Below are 20,814 nucleotides of genomic sequence, written 5' to 3'. Positions count from 1 at the left end.
GGGAAAGAATGTAACTTACAGTCGGCAAACTAGATCTTGGTTTTATTGCATTAAGCCAGGTCAAAAGGAAATGTTTCAAATGGAAGTGGGATGTGGTCAACTTTAAAGGGAGGAGAAGAAAGGACTGTTCTAGTTTTCTGTTCAGACCCTTCTTCCTTATCTTGTCTGCATCAGATTATAAACTTCTTGGAGCATGGAACATGACTTCTTATGTTTCTACAGTATTTAGCAACTAATGCTCAGTTAAATAATATTAGAATCTACATTCCCTGCTTTCTGGGTCAAAGAGGCTATATTTTACTCTCAATTACAGAAGCACAAATATGCTGTAATTAAGTTAAATTATTCCAGATTTGCATAAGTGCAGCTTAGAAAATCTGTTCCAGGGAAAACTTCAGAGTGTAAATAAAAGTTGTACAAGGTCTCACCTTGTGCAATGAATATCCCGATTCAAATATAATAGGTGGAAGCAAAAGAAGAAAAAACATATTTGGACGAAACATTTCTTCTTCCTGCAAAATAAAAAGTGAGGAAAGATTTCAAGGGCCGCACAATAGCTGAAATAATAAGACATTAGAAAACAAACATAGTCACTTTTAAGTGGAACGATTTTTAAGAAGTAAAATTGCTTAGAAATGAACACTATATTAGTCTGCTTCATTTCCACCCGCAAAATGAGGTTGTGGGGATAGTTAACTACTTTAAGATTATCCTTCAAATTACTTTTACTTGATGATAGAGAACAAAGTGTTATTTACCGTGAACAACTGCTACTAAACAAGCTGCATGGAAAACAAACCATTTTCCATGAAGGAAGATGTTTCTATATTATTACAGAAAGCATTACTATTTTTATTGTAGGCTTTCAAAACCTGAAAGGAAATTGGATGGTGAATGGTCACAGGGTACATACACCTTTCACCTTTTAGTCACTGACCTGAATTTAATCAAGGTTAATAGTTACCAAATACTGTTTCCATTAGATAGCTGATCAGTGGACCATGTAATATCAGATCATGGTCCCAAGCATAGTTGATAGTGAACGCTCACTGTCAGGTATGCATTTAAATAAAATGCCTTTCACCTGAAGATTTGAAAAGGCTTTATAATAGAGGGCAAGGGGTAAATTTAGTATCTCATTTACAGACAGAGTTTTAAGGTCAAAAAGGTTGATCCAAAGTTCACTGAAATCAATAAATAAACTCCTGGTGACTTTAATGGGCTTTGGAATAGGCATGCCAGTTTCACAGGCTTCATTCTCATTTGCAAATGTAATTTGGATCCACATTAAACTTGTTTTATGAGGTCAGAATGATGCAAATGAACAATAATGTATATTAGAACTAGGCTTTTAGGTCTCCTGACTCCAAGTCTTTTGCTCTAATCATTTGGCTAACATTGGCTTGCAAAAACACACACCACCAGTAATTGGCACCATTTTTTTGCTGGCAGTCTAAGCAGGGAAGCCAAGTCACTGATGCATAATCTGTGGCCCAATGTGGTTTTCTGAACACCACTGGTTCCTACAAGATTCCCAAAGCTCTGACTGACAAAAGCCTATAGTTTTTATAGACACCAATAAGGACTCTTTAAACACAGGCTGAACAGCACCAAATCCCAAGATTCCAATGTATACAGTGTCCATGGCCTGAACTTTGTTCAAAGTCCCATTCTTCAAAATAGAAATATCTGTCTATGCAAAACTGCATTCAAATCAGCACTTGTTATGAACATATCTTCTGGCCATACAGGATAGTGCAGACTTATCAGTAAATGGAATTCATCTCCTATGTTGAAATACATTTAACAGCAATATCTTTTATGATATCTTCTTTATGTACAATTCAGTAACGACCCCCATTTTCCACTGATTCCATAACTGAACATTAGAGGCATAAAACCTTCTTTACTGAATGCATTTTTTAATTTAGCTAAAAGTGAAGTGTAGGAGGAGGGAATAAAGTGGATACAATATGAAAGAATCCACTCTACATTTAAACCGAAGCTAGGCACATGACTTTTTTTATCATTGTGACTGCCAGGCATTTTATCTACCAGGAAGCACAGGAAAGTTCACTGGTGTCTTCTTAAAGCTTATCAGCAAGAAATTTAGATGATAAATTTCTTAGGGCAGGGATATATGTCCATACTGTTTCCACAACACAAGGAGCAAAGTCAATATGCAAAAAACAGAAATTGCTAGGTATAGGCAGCTGAAGAAGTAGATCTCCTAGGCAGCACCATCTGACCTGCAACTCTTATTCCTGTTCCATAGGATCTGTATACTAATTTTTGAGGAGGATTAACATTTATTAATTCTTTTTTAAAGAAATCATAATGTATTTCAGCTGCATTGCATTCCATTTTCATTCCATTTACGTTAATTCTTTTTAAATTAAAACATTTAAAATTGAAATTGGCAACCAAAGTTAAAGCCAATAGTAAGTAATTTAAATACATAAAAAGACAGATAATTTATTCAACATTGAAAAACAACTAGAAGTGAAACAAGGCAGAAAAAAAGCTTTTTTGTCTGCCAGTCTATGAACAGAAACTAGCTGGAATACTGTGAAACTGAAGGACCTGTGGCCAGGTCTTCTAAGGGATTTAATCAAAAATAAAATTGGCAATTTAAACCATTTTGTTTTAAATCAATTCCCACCGCTTCAATTCTAACAATTAGATCACAGAAAACAAATAAAGAGTTTGAAGATTAAATCATCTGATAATAAACCAGATGATAATCATAAGCTAGAGGAATCAGAACTTGTGGTAGAGGTGATATCTTTTTATTAGACCAACTAGATATTTGCAAAAACATTCTTTATTTGCAAGCTTTCGAACACATACATCCTTCCTCAGGCACAGGAGAATGCAAAGATTGTAGAACTTCTAGGTGGAAATGAAAATTCATATTTCACAGGAGAGCTGAAGGTGTTGTAAGATCTCCTGGTTGGAATGGTTCATTTTGTGCAAATTAGGTTCAGATAAAAGTTGGAACAGTCTTTTTACGTCGAAGTTGACTGGTGGCAAGCAGGACGCAGAATTATGTTTCCTTCTGGTTATGATGTTTCATATTTCACAGGAGAGCGGGGAGATGGAATGTTCTCCTGGGCAGGAAATTCTTGTGTGTTGAGGTGCCTCTGAGCTCTGTGAAAATGCAAATTTACCTCCAACAACAGGCAGGAGAGCAGGGTGCTTGCCACCAGATATTTTGAGGTAAAAAGACTGTTTCAGTTTTGATCTGAGCCTAATTTGTACAAAATAAACTATTCCAACCAGGAGATCTTACAACACTTTCAGCTGTCCTGTGAAATATGAATTTTCACTTCTACCTAGGAGAAATTTTACAATCTTTGTGTTTTCCTATGCCTGAGAAAGGGTGTGTGCGCCTTAAAGCTTGCAAATAAAGAAATGTTTTTGCAAATATCTAGGTGGTCTAATAAAAGATATCACCTCTGCCATAACTTCTGATTCCTTTTGCCTGTAGACCAATACACCTACAGCCTGGATACCTGAATCATGAGCTACTTGCTTTCTAAATGCACATAAACCTGCAGTGGGCAAAATCTTCCTGCCATTGTGGGACTCACCACAAGGAGTCACTGCTGCAAGTATTCTCCCCCTCCAAAGGGAAAGCTCTATATTTAAGCAGAAGGCAGAGAAAAGAAACTTTATGGAGGATCAGACACTAGAGACACCCCTCTGCACAGCTACATTGTCTCTGCTCCCAAAAAAGCAGCTTATGCCATGCTTCCAGCATATGGAGTGGAAAGTGCTGCTTCTATAATCACCACTTGGTCCCATAGCATTTACTAGTAGAACATTTCCAAGAGACTCCCAAGAGGTTTGTGGTGCAGAATGGAAGGGCATTTTTACATGTGCTCGGGGGGGGATGGGGTGTGCTTTAATTAGAGCAGCTCCAAGAGCCACTCTAATTAAAGCACCCGGAGTGTATTAAGTATCAGCGTTCCCACAGTTAAAAATGGTGGCGGAGGCGCTTTATCTATAGCTTGTCAAATAAGCTTTAATTAAAGCGCCCTCTGCCGCCATTTTGAAGAATCGAAATGCTGATACACGAGACGCGGAGGCTAGCTGAAGCGTGGTAATTACCACGCTCCAGCAGACTTGATTAATTGAGCCTGTTCCGACACACTGTAATTATAGCACATCAGAGCAGCCTCCCGGCTTGTGTACAGGCACCCAAAATGTTTTAGAGGACGATTTGATTTATGACTTATTTGTCCTATATGCTGCTATTTGCTACATCTTTAAAGCATAAACTTTATTAAAAACAAACAAACAGCCCCCCCCAAATCAGTAAATGCAGCTCATTCTGTTTTGAAGTGGTTTGGAAGAAAAGCTCCAGCTCTTCTCTACCAAACAGGCCAAACCTCCAACTGCAGAGGTGTAACTAAGTACAGTCTGCACCCTGGACTACAAATTTAGTGGGCACTCTTGCACACCCCTAGCGCAGCTGTTACTGCCCATTTTCTTGAGGCTGAGAGCTGGAGCTTATCCTCACTGCTGCATACTACAAATTGCTGTCACTGCCAACTGGCATTACTATCAAGTGCTGCCGGTGATGGCAATGGGGAGTGGACAATCTAGTGGTGAGAGAAGCTCCAGCTGTAGTGGGGAAGTGGGGGGCACAAGAGGGTCCTCCTAAGGCCTTCTTTATAGTGCTCCAGGTTACTGCCATGCCTGCCCACCCACCCACCCACCCACTAGCTATTTTTCATAAGCATCACATTTAGGATTGTGGGAGATAAACAGTATTTTCTAAGAAAAGCCTCAACATTACAGTGTTAACGCTAAGCACACGGCAGTGTATGGAGAGGAGCCAATATGAAAAAAAAGACTGAACTAATGTGTTTTTTACTCCAGTAACTCTAACCCTGCAAGATGCTGAGAACCCTGTACTGCCGTTAATTTAACAGAAACAGAAAAGGCGTGACACCTTTGAGAAGGCACTCTGCATCCAGCAAGATAAAACCCTTAAAAACAAGAAAAAAACCAAGTAGCTCATGGTGCTGGTTTTCTTGGGCTATAAGCAGAGGTTGCCATGCAAAGATCAGCTGTGGTGGGTGTCACAACCCAAAGGGTGTGATTTTTATTTGTGTGTGCTTCGGCACTGCCAAATTGTCCCCACTAAATTACAGCTTCCTTGCACGGTGGAGTTTTCTGCTGCAAAAGAGAACCCTGGTGCAAGGGAGAATTTCCCGCCAATTTGAAGCTTTCTTTGCAGGGTGCATTTCTTTGTTGCAGCACAGAAATGCTCGTTGCAAAGAGTTCCCGCCATTTGTATGCTAATTCGAGTCCCATTATTGGCCAGTTCTAAATTATTCACACGTGGCGGCTAGTGATTGGCTTGCTAGCCGTATAAGAGGCTTGAGTGGTTTCCGCCCAAGTTGGAGGACTCCACGAACAAGGGAGGAGGAGACTTCATGCTGTGTGAAGATCTCTAAGCGCTGCGGATCCTCACGGACCCAGCGCATTTCAAGCAGGCAACGGAGGTCTGATCAACCTCTAGCCTCTCCCCGTCGCCGATAGATTCCTAGACGTATCCCTTCCTGCGCGCAAAAGAACCGGACCCATGAAGCCTAGCAATCTTCGTGTGGATGAGTGAGCAGAAGGACCCACGGAGCCTAGCAAACTTCGTGTGAGTTTATTCAGAGCTCTTCCGGACGAGTACTTTCTTCGGCTGACACGACGGATTCGCGTGTTCAGAGCCTTCAGCCAGATTGGGCTAGAGTTCACGAGTTTAGAACTCTTGTCCGCCTCTCTTCTTTCGTGTCTGTAACCGCAACTTAAGCAAGCTTTCCAGCCTACACCACTGCCATCTCGGTGTAAGTAAACAATCTTTAAAACTACCACTACGCGTTTGTGCCTAATTCCAGCTCGAAGGCCTTCCCTCTCCGACCCGGCGTGCCCGGGCTGCTGGCCACAGCCCGCGTGCAGCGCGAAAAGGGCTCGGGTCGCTCCCGGCCCGCACAGTGGGATGTCTCTCACCACAACTAATCTGCTTCACTGGGCAAAACACATGCTACCTGTTGTCCTGCACTGGGCAGGGGCCCAATCTTGTGGGACAACAGACAGCATGTTTCTCGCTTACACAGACACACCCTGGACACTTATGAGGTCTGTCTCTGTAAGAGGGGAAAGACAGGGTTTCCCACTTATGCCCTGGGCAATCTCTGGGGCATGTCTGTAAGCAAAGAACCCTGGATCTCTCCACTTACAGGGAATGGGGAATCTCTAAAGCACATCTCTGTATGCATGAAAAGGGGCATGGATGTCTGTTTGCTCGACCTTTGCCGTGCCATAAAAAATGTTATGCTGCCACAAAGGTGACAAACACTTTCCACTCTGAAAGCAAAAAGAAAACAAAACTTTGGAAATTAAACCTAAAGAAATGAGTTTTGCAGAAAAAAAAACTGGTATTTAAAACTGCCAAAGAGCATAACTACAAGTCAAGTTGAATTGCTTCAAATATACCTTCCAGTTGGCCAGTTTTTGAGACTCTATAATTTTTATGAAAGCTCCCATGAGGATACCTAGGAGAAAGAGAAAGGACATTTTAATGAACATTCAAGAAACACAAAACTCTTCAGTTTACAGTAACTGAATACCAAAATAATACCATATTATATTTCACAGCTCTACTGATTTATTTTCATATGCTAAATCTTATTAAAATTAAGACAATGCAAGATGTAAATAAAGCAACCAGCTTTCCTATTCCTAAAACAGCCTGCTGGAGGAATGTTTCGGTGTCCGTTGCACAAACAGGTTTTTTTTATACCTTTCAAAATAAAATGGGGCTATGAGGTACCAAATGTTGCCAGGTTGGATATTTATATATTACGCAGAGATTTCAAAGGGTAGCATTCACAATTAAAAAGGCGGCAGTTTCAGAAACGAAGTATAACGTCATAGTTTTTTATTTTTCAATTATTTAATGTGAACAGCAGTTTCACTCAAAATGGTTCTTTACCTTTACGCAAATGCTAATCCAGCCTCTCTTTCTAATGAGCCAACTATTCAAACAGGAACTGATGAGTGAAATGCACCCCTGAGTCATCACAAGATCGATAAACCACGTCAGTGCCACTTAAAGCACAGCAGCAGGGCTCAAGGAGAAAACAGCAGATGAAAAGACTCTGGCGCAAGGGTGAATTCATGCTGATGTGGGCAAGAAGCTACAAGCAACAAACTAGAGGCCAGTTTCTGATCAGTGTGGGAAAGTAACAGAACCACTCCTCCAACGGGTGCACATATTCGAACAGTTTCCTAGAGACACTGGAACAGGTGTCTTGAACCAGCTCTGGTGAAGTGGGGGGCTTGGACCCCTCCTTGTCACTCCCAGCCCCTGCAATGCAACAGTGTCCTGATCATATTACCTCTGTGGAGCAGTCAGAAAGTAGTTCAAAATGTGTTAGGAAATATGACCTGGGGATACTCCTTAGCAGAAAAGTCCTAACTCTGCCATGCTACAATGGCACTTAGCACATGTTTTACTGCTTGAATGCTCACATTTTAAGTGCAGTTAACATGTCCTAAGTGTAACGTGCAACAAGGACCCAGGATCATTTTCTAAAACAATTACTAACCTTATCATGGCTGTCAGAGATTGAGGGCACGTCCAGACAAGCGTAGATGTTTGGTTCCCTAGTTATAAGTAGCAGCAGCACACCTTGCGCTGCTGCTACTTGTCCCTGGGGAACGCCTGTGCCACACACATTTTGGCATGCGGTAAGCAACCCTGGGTGGGGTAGGAGGGGCTAGGGCCAGCACTGGATTGACACCATCAGCCCTACCTGAGGTCCTCCCAGGGCTGCAGCAGCAGTGATTCTGCCACATGGAGCCTGGCCAGCAGCTGCAGCATGGCTCTGAGTGGCCCGGCTTCGCTTTTGAGTGGCACATGCTGCCCATGAGCGTGCTGCTCTGTTTTTTTTCCTGGGGGGGGGAAGGGGTTGACCCCTGAATATCCAGGGGTCAAACCCCCCCCCCAGAAAAAAAAGCAGAGCAGTGCACGCACGGGGAGTGCGCCCTTGCAGCACAGAGAACATCTAAATGCATGGTATGTGATGTTGCAGACATGTTTGCGGCACCACATACCGCACAGCTGTGCTCGTCTGGACATGGCCTGAATGGCTATAGTTCATGATGCTATCTTATGTTATCCATCTCCAAAGAGATAGGCAGGGAGACTTCAGACCAGGAATGTCCAACTTCTGAGAGGCTAGGGGTCACACACTCCTGCCAAGTCACATGCCTGTCAGGATGCAAGCAGCATGGGCACCCACTGCACCATGAATGCCCCCACCTCCCTACTGTACTGTGCTTTCCAGCAAGTACCCCTGGCCCCATAGGCTGCCCTACCCTACCCCCAAAAGCAGGAGTAGTAGCAGGAGCAGGAAGCAGATGGTGGAGGAGACAGCATGGGAGCCCAAAGACCCCCAGCAGCATTGGAGTGATGCCCAAACAGGGAATTGTGAGTTAACCCTTCATGGGCCACATGTAGACCACCAGCCGGAGAACCTTGCTCCATATTAACAAGCCCACAGTTACTGAGTCAAGAACGCAACTTTCAGCCTCATTTCAAAAACGGGTGAAGCAATTTTTCATTACTTGGACCCTAATTTCATGCATATTTGTTCTTTTATTTAGAGCAGGGGTGGGCAAAATTTGGCCCGCCAACTGCCTGTATCCAGCCCACAGGCGACTGGCCACGAACTCATGGGATCCAGTCCACAGACATGGTGCTGGATGGGTGGGGCAGTGTCTGCTACATCAGGTGGGTGGGTGGATGGGACTGCTTATGCCCAGCACTGACACGGTGTCAAGCTGTGGACTGGAATGGATGCCCTCATCTCCACCCAGAACCTACTGGCTATGTCCACAGCTGATGCTGGTGCCCACCTGGGCACTCAGTGCGCCATGCTGGTGCTGGTGTAAGATGTGGGTGGCAGGTTCTGGGTTAGGGCGGGGACTGGTGCATCCTACAGCTCTGGGTGGGGTGGGGATCAGGACATGCTGCAGCTCTGGGCAGGGTGGGGAATCAGGGTGTGCTGCAGTTCTAGGCAGCATGATCAGGTGGCGTGGGGATCAGGGTAAGAGAGAGAGAAATGTGGTCTTTGAGAGGAGACCAAAACTCATTAAGTGGCTCTCCAGCCAAAATAATTGCCCACCCCTGATTTGGAGTATTGGTTCAATAGTCAAATGGCAGCACTTCAGGAAGATGAAACCCACTGAATGGAAAGTAAAAGGTGACTGAGAAGCTTGTTTCCCTGTAACTGGTATAATTTTTACTGTCATACTGTAGCAATCCAAAGAATCTCACAAATAGTATCACATGGACAACTCCTGATGGATGTATCATACACATGATGTTCCACGAGGATTAAGCCTTCTTTCATGCAAAAATATTTCAAGGCAATTGTCCAAGAAGACAGAAACTGCTAAGTAAACCACTTTATAAGGAGAGAAAAGAAGGAAATGTCAGTGAAGGAACATTAAAGGACTCCTATACTTTAATGTAGGATCAAATCCAGATGCAGTAATTCATAAGCAAAATAACAGGCCTTATTACCAACATTCAGCCCTAATGCTGTAAGTGGGAGTGATATTAGAAGCCGTGGATTGGGACATTATAGCAGCACAGATAGTACTGATGACACAGCCTCTAAATTCACGATCTAAATGAAAAATATTGCAGTCCATACATATAAGGCACAAACGGAAGACTGAGATTTAAGCAGTGTGATTTTCAAATGATTTTTTATATTTGCAGCATTATCCCTAAAAGGCTTCAAAAGGGAAATGCATTAAGGGGGATGTAAACAAAAAGAAGGAAGTTATTTAGACCCTGCTCCGCAAAGGTATTTAGGCATCACAGTCCCATTGAAAAAGGAGTTAGCACCCAAAAACCTTTGAGGAATTGGTCCTTGGAGAATAATTACTGGAAGGAAATTCCAGTTATATGGAGCAGCCACCACAAAGATATAAAGATGAAGCAAGATACAGATTGAAGATGAAGCAAGACATTCAGGATAAAGGTGCATATGAGGAAGAAGAAAGGACAGGAAACATGTAACCAGAAGTAGTCCATTTTGGATTCTCCCCCCACAACTATTTTAGATAATAAGATTTACACAATTTTGTAGTAACTATTAATAATGGGAAACATATGATACACTGGGATGAAAGATGCTACCCTGAGGGTACATGTATGAATACACACAACTTTGAAACTGCTCCATACCAGAGGGCTAAGTTACATGCTGAGTTAAACACACTACTATACTGTCTCGCTGATTTAAGCATGGAAAACAAACCAGGTCAACTCAATCTTCTCTCCACCGAACGACCACCTTTCAGGTTGGTACAAACTACAAAGGAGTAATTCTGTACAGGATAATTGCAGAAGGAGCACAGGCAACCAACCCATCACTGATCCAATATTTAATTGCCTTCTATGGATCCTTTCTTTCTATTGAGTTGAGAGTGCTTCAGCAGTTAAGAAGTGGCATTGACTGTTCCAAAAAAAAGTCATTAAATTGCCACGTTTGGGTTTCACAAATATCTAGGTTAGGCACTAAAGATGTTTGGAAAGGGTTGTCCCACCTGATAGGGCTTCTTACTGGAGGAAAATAGAAGAGGTAACCACAAGTTGTCCAAAAAACAGTTATGTGGAAAGGAAAAGGTCTTATACTAGCAGTAGATTTATAATAACCCATGCAACTTTGCTCCCTTTCTGAACATTTTACTCCCTGTTCTTATCTGGGTCAAAAAATCATTCTATCTTGTATCAGGGTCTGTAATTTGTTTAAAGAATGCTATATATTAGTTTTGCTTGGCTCTGGGAAATGGTAGCAACTATGATTTTATCACTCAAAACCTCAGCAGTCAACAGATCCCCTGCATCTATTTTTAATTACTGTTTTTATTCCCAGCTTATTTCTGGTTCCTGACATCTTTGTGGAAAAGTGTGCCAGAGAATGCAATTTTTTAAAAACGAATCTAAGACTTCAAACACTTGTCAAAGCCAGTCACATTAGTGATTATAATTCATCATCTGCTGATAAACTTTTTTTTTTAATAAGGATGTGGATTTCTTTGGTTGCTTATTCTCAAAAATTAAATCAATCATCTCTGGTTTCATATGCAACTGCACTGAAATGCTTGATTTAGTTCTGTGATAAATACAGACAATATAATGTTACTAAATCCATTTATTATGGGGGACACATTCCTTTTAGGCATTCATTAAGACAATGTTATAAAACACGTTAGACATACAAGACTTTATAAACATAATGTAAACAGAGCACCATACTTTGGTCAGATGATACTTTTAACATCAGGTTGGTAAAACTACCATGAAAATTAAAAAGTTCGGGAACCAAATTTGTGTTGACTTTGAAAATGATGCAAACTTGCATTGTAACTTGCTTGGAAAAAAGTAGCCCCTGGCTTGCACAATTTTGCAAGGCTATTCTAAATTTAATACCTAAGCCTGCAACTGTGTTTGAAAAAAGGCTCTGTAGGTGACAGATAACGGAATAGGTTTCATATTCAATAAATAAAGATTTCAAGATGTTGCTGCTCGGAGCAGAGGTCATTCAATATGACAGAACCACTAATTTGTCCCTCCTATAACAGGTGGCCAAAAATGTGTGCAATGTACTTTGGGTGAAATTCACTCCTGCAGATAGTAGGAGCAGCAGACAACTTGCACACAAAAATTAGTTGCAGGTATTCTGACTTCCTCAAGACAGGGATGGAAGTGAACCTCTGATACTGCAAACCAGGAATGTCAAACTTGACTGGCCCCCTCGGGCTGGATACAGACTGTGGGCCTCCTTGCTGCCTCAGCAGCAGCATGGGGGTTAACAGATATTACCCAAAGAAATGTGTTGTTATACAACAGCGAATGGTCTTGATTCCAATACAATGGTGGTTTTACATCAGTGCCATTCTATTGATTTGTATATGGAAACTCAGGACTAGTGAGTCTGTCATAATCAGAATCTGGCCCACAGAATACACTGCTTCCTCTGTGCAATGCAGCTAGAAACGGCCAAAAAAAAAAAAAAAAAAAAGAGAAAAGAATGAAAAAGAAATTACCGACTTAGAATAAGAACAGGAAAAAAACCCTTTTTAAGAGCAACACCTGTCTGTCTCACTGTGCTGTTTATTACATTTCAATGACTGCCACAGAACATTTGCTCAGTTTAATAAGTAAAAAAAAAAAAGATGCCTCACTTCTGGCACTGCAGGCAGAACTGGATACTTGAAACTCAAGCTGCATTCTTTCATCTGCATCCATCACCACAGGTAACAAGGATTCTTTGACAGTAATTTGCTGGCAATTAGCTAGCAATTTTGATGAGGATGTAGACTGAACTGACAGTAGCATAAATGTCATTTGTGTCAGTAAACTAAACAGACAGGACTCAAAGGATAGTGACCAACACAGCCCTGTTAAATACCACAACAGCATTTGATTTTAGGGGAGTTCTACTTGCTTGCTCCACCAGGTCTAGATTTGGAGAGACCCAGCAGCTAAGCAGTGGTTAACATTCACAACAGCACTGCAAATGCCCACACTCCATCCGGTGTGGAAATACTCCCAGATACCTCTGTGCCCATCTAGTAAATTTTAGGAAGTTTCACTTGGCAGCTTCTGTTGGGGTTGCATAAGAATAGGAGTGTAGCACACAGGCCACAATCCTCCCCTGTTGCAGAGGATGATCCACAAAAGAGAATGTCTGTGCCTCTGCTGCTTGCCACTCTTGTACTGTGTCCTGACTTTGGACCTCAGATCAGTATTACCCTGTTGTCAGAGAAACCCCCAGAGCAGGAACTTGGAGTGAGAGAGTCCAAAACCAAACCATGCAGACCAGTAAGCTGCTGACTTTTAGGTTAGAGACACTGCATATGAATTTAGAGTACACACATGAGCTGAGCCTACAAGAGGCCGAGAGAGCCAGATCAGTGATCGTTAACAGTAAGCAAGCCAAAAGAAATTCATCCTTTCATCTAAGCTGGGGGTGGGGGGAAAGCAGGGTGATGAAATTCCCTTCCATTTCTCCAGACTAACACTCGATTGAAGTTCTGATATGCAAAGCACAAAGAGTTTGACAGTCCCTTTCTGACACTGACCCCATTTAATGCTTTTGCCTTTATAACGAAAGTTAAAGTTTTCGATCACTCTGCTTATGAGAGAGAACACTATACACAATAAGCTAAAATCTGCTCTCAGTACTTTCCTCACTTCAACTGATTTCAAAAGAGTTACTAGGTTCAGTATGTGCAGCTCTTCACGTAAACATTCAGGAAATGGATTAGGCAAATGTACCTATTATGCACTAAGTACTGTCAATTAAATCTCATTCTATAATTGTGCGACCAGGCATTATTAAGTCTTATGTCAATGTGTATTGCAAGAGGAAAATCGCCCTAAGGCATTACAATTAAAGTTTGGGGTTTCCCTGAATCCTACCAACTGTTTTTCTAAGCCCAACATTTATCAGGCTTTCTTTCAGTTTTACAGAAGTGAAATGTCACACATGCTAGAATGTGTGTAATTGGTCTCACCCACTTCTCCATGTAGCATAACAAGAAAACAATTTCCAGAAATCTACATGGTACCGGGAAATGAAAAGAGTTGAGTTTATATAAAATCACAGTATAGAGTTTACATAAAATCTGCATTTTCCTGATGGTATAAATCCAAGTACAGCTGGAACTGGAAAGGAAGTTGTTTTATTTATCCTGCATGAACCATGCTTCCCTGGAATGTGTCAATCTGGATCCCACTGCAAGATGAGTGAGCACCTCTTGTGTTTGAACTCTGAATCTTCTATAAATCACTGACTGCTGGGGCCATTGTATCCTGTGCCCCATCATGGTCCTATGTGAGGGCGTAAAGGATGGTGCAACTACAGTCCTTTCCTATTCCCTTGTAATGCAAAGTCCATGGTACTGAGCACTCCTACAGCAAAGATGAGAAGCAGGATGTAGGGTCCAAATGGGCTTCAATGCCTCTAGGAATCAGTTACTGCTAAACAACTGATTAGTCTTTTCATGGTGTCTGTGTGGATTCTCTAAATGTTAGCAGTACACACTCAGGATGATGGGACTGAGGAGCATCAAACAGATATTGGAGCATTGCCCTCCCAAATCTGGCATCAGATTTAGCACTCTAAATCCAGCACATAATGCCAGACAAATGTGCGTAGGAGATCCACATAACTGCCTAACAGATTTGAAATACCAGTACACTGCAGAAGCAGGGCAAATAGCCACCTGAGCTCTGCCAGAATAACTATTAAATGGAGGAGAGAGAAGTATACCAACCAGCTGATAACAGAGTGAAATACATTTTCAGTCTTTTCCATGAACTGGCTTGAGCCTTGTAGTAGCCAGCTTGGCCACAAATAGACATGGAGAAAATCTAAAAGATTTGGGTCTGTCAGCATCAGATACTGGAATTCTGGATACACCTAAAGTATGTAGCTTCCCTTTTCCAGTGCAAGGAAAACAAGCTTTGAGAAGACCCCAGATTGACTGGTTTAAGTAGAATAGATTGTTTGAAGGTTTCCATATAATTTTGTTTTTGAAGAAAAAACTATACAGTAGTTTCACGAGTGCCTCAAAGTTCCTACTCTTTTGGCCAAGGTTCCAGTAATGTGTTGAACATAAGAGGGTAGGTGGAACATCCCACAATGCACCATACAGGCTTCATAAGTTTTAGAAAGTTGATGTAAAAATCCACTACTGGAGCAGGCTTTGTGACCACAATAAGTATCCACTAGCCTCTTGAGAAATCTTGATATCGTGGGAGAAAAGAAAATAGAGAGCAGCTGTATTGGTGGATGACAAGCTGATATCATTGGAATATGAACTCTGAGCTAACTAAAAGTCCAGAATGTTTTAACTGCAGCAAATACTCAAGGATCTCCCATACTGGGGGCTTGCACTGTGTTGAGCCACCCACATCAAGAATCATGTGACATTTAGATGAGTAAATCTTTGCCAAAGATATCTTCCTATTCTGGGTCCACATTTCCTGATTTTGCACCAAGAGTTTGGGATGGCCTGGAAGTCTGACCAGAGCTTGCGCACACCAGATAAATCTTAGCTAGTGGAGAACTATGAGAACGAGCTTGGTTTGTTCTTGTCTGGCTTTGGCAATCATCCTGGGAATCAGCAGAATCTGTGAGATGGTATAAAGCAGGGGTACCCAATTCTTTTGCCCAGTGGAGTTGGTGGTCCCAATCTGGCACCCAGGGTAGGCACAGCAGGGCCCCATCCAGCCGTGTGGAGGGGGGCATGGAGCAGTCCACCCAAGCGGTGGAAGGTGACTTGGCCCAGCTCCAACCTGGGCCCATAGGAAGGGAGGGTGCATGGTCCAGCCCCAATCTGTCTGTGCTGAGGAAAGGGGTGTTGCCCAGTCCCAATCCAGCTGTGCAGTGGAAGGGGACTTGGCCCAGCCCAACCTGGCCCTGTGGAGGGGGGAGAGGGTGTGACCAAGCCCTGATCTGGTCCCGTGGGGAAAGGAGGCATGGCCCAGCCCCAATCCAGCTGTGGTGAGGAGGGGAGGATGTGGCCCAGCCCCAGTCCAACCATGTGGGTGGAGAGGATACAGCCCTACCACACAGGGCTTGGGAATTTGGCAGTGGGGAGGGGTGGCACTATTAGCTGCCACTGATTCCCCACTGCCAAATTTCCCCACTTCTGGGGAGCCCCACAGGCTAGATGCCAGCAGGCCAGAGGTTGAGCATCCCTGATGTAAAGGAATCCTTGATGCCACTGGAGAAGGAAGATGTCTGGCAAAGATCCCAGATATATGCCACCTCTGGAGAAGTTTGGGTAGTTGGCATGAGCAAATAGGGTTACCACTGGATTTCCCCACTGATGGAATATGAACCTGGTGACAGATTTCACCGGTGACCAGTTGTGACTGGTAACAGACTGCCTTCTCAGGAAATGTGTCAAGTCGTTGCCAATTCCCAGAAGGTACAAAGCTACCAGTGTTATGCCACACAAATGGCACCAATTTCAGTGTGGGTGCCCTCTTGCTTAATCAAGAAGCTCATCACATGGGAAAATGGAAAAAATGCGGATTTTCCCCTTTGCCCGAGGAAAATGTGGATTTTTTATTTTAATGGAGAAATGCACAGAATTTGCAGTTTTGCAAAGAGCTCTTTGCAGGCTGGCAAAGTTCCAGCCTGCAGGGGGCTTGGGGGAGCAAGAGGAGGGCAGTCAGGCAGATGGTGCCATGTGCATGTATATAAGCAATCAGGGCTCATGGTAGAGGTGGTATCTTTTATTAGACCAACAAGATTTTTGCAAAAAAAATTCTTTAATTGCAAGCTTTTGGGCACAAACACCCTTCATCAGGCATCGGAGAGAAGACTGTAAAAGTTGTCTTGAGTAGAAATGAAAATTCATATTTCATAGGATTTCATGTATATGCACACGGCCCCAGGCAGCCTTGAGAACAGCTCCTGCAGATAAGTGGAGGGGCAGGGATTGAGGCCCCCATAGGGAAGGAGGGAGTTGCGCAGGGCTGGGGATGCTGCCCAGCCAGGGGATGTGTGTGGATTGCAACTGCAGGGTCCTGGTGGGAGCAGGATGGGACCACAGACAGCTCACTCAGCGGGTGGGGCTGGCTTGCTGCTGCTCCGCACACTCCAGAGGGAACAGGGGCGGCCTATGTAGTACTGCAGTAACTATAATTGCTTTGATTGCTTATATTGTTATTTTTCTTTTTATATAATGAAATATTTAACCACTAAGATAAAGTTAATCTTGTTACGATTTACGTTTTATAATAATTTGATCAGTCATTACTAGTGTCCTGGAATTAACCATCTATTTTAAATTTCTTATTGCTTAGCATAAATATATTGGACATATTGGTCTCGTGACTTCAGAACTTAAATTTAGTATAAGGAAAACGCTTGTGTAAGGGTCTGTGGTATGTCTGGCATATGTGGAAAGAATGAATGTCTGTATGTGACAACGTGAAGGAAGACAGTCCTTTTGCAACAGGTGAAAATAGCCTTCTGTGGTTTAACCGTTAAAGGCTGCAGCAACATTGAGTCAGCAGATAAGGATTACCAAATACTAGATCATGCTTCACCCTGATGGCTGAAGACTGCAAGCAATGATCCCCCTGAAGATTGCAGACCACAAAGCCATAAGATCATGTCCTACCAATCCCAGCCTGCCAAAAGGATAAGGAGGATGACCTTCACCTCTGACTCAGTGGAATCCATAGACTTGTACAGACACCTATCACTACAACAAATGAAAACAAAGACAAGGCTTTGGGTCTTTTCCACCTGCAAGGAGGAGTTTTGGGTGTGTCCAACGAAACCTGACTCCATCTCTCATGGTCAGTTTGGCCGGCCAGCCTGACCTGAGCAACTTTAGCACTTGGTAACTCCTTAACCTTTGCAGGACTGTCTAACTATCTGTGTGTGCACGCTTGTTTCTTTTGTATGAATCAATGAATGAGTATGAGAATGAGTGAAGCAGACCTTACTGTTCTTTATATGTTGCATGTTTTATGTCTTAGGTTCCAATAAATGCAGTGCTGTGCCTTATCTGGATAAGATTCCTGCTTGTTTTTAATTCACATTGTATGCCCTGTGCGTACAACACTTGTGCCCCTAGATCTGTGCACAGGGTGGGGGCAGGTGTAGGCTCCCCACCCTGCTGCCCTCCCCTAGATCCTCCACAGCCCAGTGGGTGCAACCCAGCATGGCAGAGCAAAACGGGGCCGTGTGGGGAAGCTCCTTGCCACTGCAAACTCCATACTGCCCTGCTGAAGCATCTCCTGCCCACGCGGCAGTAGCATCAGGGACACAACACTGCGCTGCTGCCCCTGTTGCTGCCATGTGGGCAGGGGATGCCTCGCCATGGCAGCACAGTTCACAGCAGCAAGGAGCTTCCCCAAGAAGCCCTGCTCTGCCTCTCGGGGGCAGCAGCTGGGGCTTAGGTGCTGCTGCATTGGGCAGAGGGTTGTGGACCTGGGTTCCTGGCCCCATAGTCCTGGCAGCTGGGGGACCTCTCTGACAGGGCTGGGGGGGCAGGGTGTGTACATGTGGGAAGGGGGGGGCTTGGGAGGGGCACCAGCAGGGCCGGCAGGCTGTGGATGGGGAGTGAGGGCCTTGGATCTGTGCTCTGTGAGGAAGAAGGCAGGGGGAGCTCTTGTTTTCCATGATAAGCAACCCAAAATAAGACACCAAAATTTATAGGCGTTTAGAATTTATTTTATTATTGTGATTGAAAAACTGGTAGGCTTCCATATTGTTTTAAAATTGGAACTATATCAAGAAAACATTGTATTCAACTGATACTATATATAGAGTGGCCTTTCATTTTAATAATGGATTTAGGGTTTTTAATCAGAGAATTTGTGTGGTTCTTTTTATCAGAGAATTTGCAATTTTTTTACCAGGGAAAACCAGGATCCTTGCTCATCACCAATGTTGTCTACCACAGGCATGGGCAATTCTTTCAGGTGGAAGGCCACTTAATTTATTTATGAGAATGGGATGAGATACCGTATCGAAGGCCTTGCTAAAGTCCAAGAAAACGGCATCCACCTCTACTCCTACGTCTAAGCATTTTGTGACCCTGTCATAAAACAAAACCAGACTGGTCAGGCATGATTTACCCGCTACAAACCCATGCTGGTTTCCCTGCTGCATTATTTTTCCTGCTGGACTCCCACAAATACGATCCTTCATAATCTTTTCAAAGACCTTTCCAAGGACTGAGGTGAGAGTGACTGGCCTATAATTATTCAGATCCTCCTTCCTCCCCTTCTTGAAAATAGGGACCACATTGGCCCTTTACCAGTCCTCTGGGATCTAACCCGAGCACCACGAGTGCTCAAACAGCTGTGCCAGTGGTCCTGCTATGACACCAGCCAATTCCTTCAGTATCCTCGGGCATAGCTCATCCAGGCCTGCTGACTTGAACACATCCAGTCCCTCCAAGTGACTCTGCACCAAGTCAGAGTTGACAGTTGGTGCATATCAGAGTGACACCAGCCTATCTAAGAACCCATTAGGAGACTTATCTTGAGCCCTGTTCAGGAACACTGAGGCAACACTGTCCAGAATTTCCATGTGGTCAGTCTATGGATAGGGAAACATACCCCCAATCTGATGACTCTCAATGCAAAAGCATTTATGTGAAGCTTCACATCCTCTGGGAACCTCATCCCACATATCTGTTAATGTTTGTCCCTGACACATCTGTGGCTAATGTTTTGGATTGTGACAGTCACAGATGGTATCCTTTCTGGGGTATCATCAGGTAAAGTCACCAGTTCAATGCTATGAAGCCATGCGATAGTATTATTAGGACTCTCAAGCTCATCAGGTGTTTTGCAGGGGAGCAGACTGACCTGGCACTGGTTTCAAGAAAAGCTGAACAAGCAACATCATATATGTTCACACGGACATATGACCCAATAACATGAGGCTAGTTTCATAGCAGCGTGTGATTTCAACCCCTTTAGTAATGACTGAAGTGAGAGGAATCTGTCCTTTGGCAACTATGACCCAAATGTATGGAATACAGTCTCTCCCTTTAAACTCTATTGTCTGTTATAAAACACATGAGAATTTCTTGTTGCTCTCTAGGAGGTGCAACTGGATGAACAGAGAGAGGGCTCATTAAAGTTCATCCAAATTTCCAAGTGTAATCTGTCTCTGTGACTCAGTCATTTGCATATGAGTGATGTGAATCTCCTTTTGCATAGTGTGCCGCTACCATGGCAAGGCATTCCACAGAAATTGTCAGTATAAGTCCAAATGGCAACAGTGTTATAGCCCCATCATATCTTAGGTATGTCTTGTGGGCCAGGTCAATGGTAGTGCGGATGCTTGCATCGTGTAGGTCAACAGACACAACCCAGTGCTGAGCATGATGGGCTGAAGTGACAGAATGTCCTCGTGGTAAAATTGGGGAACTGCAGCCTCAACAACCTTACGGTCCGATGGCTGGGGAACTGGCTATGTGGTCAAACCCAGAGAGTGATAGTCAACAGAACAAAGTCAACATGACCCATGGTGACCAGTGGCGTCCCTCAGGGCTTAGTACTTGGACCAGTACTCTTTAATATATTAATAAATGATCTGGATTCGGGCGTCAGAAGCAGACTGGTTAAGTTTGCAGATGACACCAAATTATGGGGAAGTGCAGTCACGCTAGAGGATAGGTTGGCGATTCAGGCTGACCTGGACAGGCTTGCAAGGTGGACGGATCAAAACCTGATGACATTCAACACAGATAAATGCAAGGTGCTCCACTTCAGGAGAAAAAATCCACATCATACTCATAGGCTCAGCAGTGCTACACTAACACCACGACCGAAAGAGACTTTGGGGTCACGATTGACCACAAGATGAACATGAGCTATCAACGAGATGCCGCATCTGGCAAAGCAAATAAAACTCTGGCTTGCATCTACCGATGCATCTCAAGCAAGACTCAAGAAGTCATTCTCCTGCTTTATTGAGCCTTGGTGAGGCAACAGCTAGAGTACTGCATCCAATTCTGGGCTCCACATTTTAGAAAGGATTTGGAAAAGCTTGAAAGAGTTCAGAGGAGAGCCACGCGCATAATTAGAGGTCAAGAGAACAGGCCTTATGAGGAGAGCCTGAAAGGCATGGGACTCTTCAGCCTGGAGAAGCGAAGGCTCAGGGGTGACTTCGTGGCAGCCTATAAGTATATTAGGGGTGTGCATCAGGACACTGGAAGAAAATCTGTTCTCCCGGG

The 20,814-nt window shown here is 43.5% G+C and overlaps 1 protein-coding gene across 1 annotated transcript in view; it reads right to left on the bottom strand.

The window, feature by feature from the left end:
- Nucleotides 1–20,814, bottom strand: part of SLC9A8 (solute carrier family 9 member A8) — a 65,876-nt gene that overhangs the window by 31,754 nt on the left and 13,308 nt on the right. Inside the window, exons 4-5 of the mRNA XM_006018149.3 lie at nucleotides 6,499–6,557; nucleotides 429–512 (exon numbers count right to left, since the gene is read on the bottom strand). Of these exons, the coding sequence (XP_006018211.1) occupies nucleotides 429–512; nucleotides 6,499–6,557 (143 nt within the window). The remainder of the gene's footprint in view (nucleotides 1–428; nucleotides 513–6,498; nucleotides 6,558–20,814) is intronic.

Source organism: Alligator sinensis, unplaced genomic scaffold (assembly GCF_000455745.1).
Source record: "Alligator sinensis unplaced genomic scaffold, ASM45574v1 scaffold115_1, whole genome shotgun sequence".
NCBI classification, from domain to species: domain Eukaryota; kingdom Metazoa; phylum Chordata; order Crocodylia; family Alligatoridae; genus Alligator; species Alligator sinensis.
The sequence above is the reverse complement of the archived record's forward strand: the minus strand, read 5'-3'. Positions and strand labels throughout refer to the sequence as shown.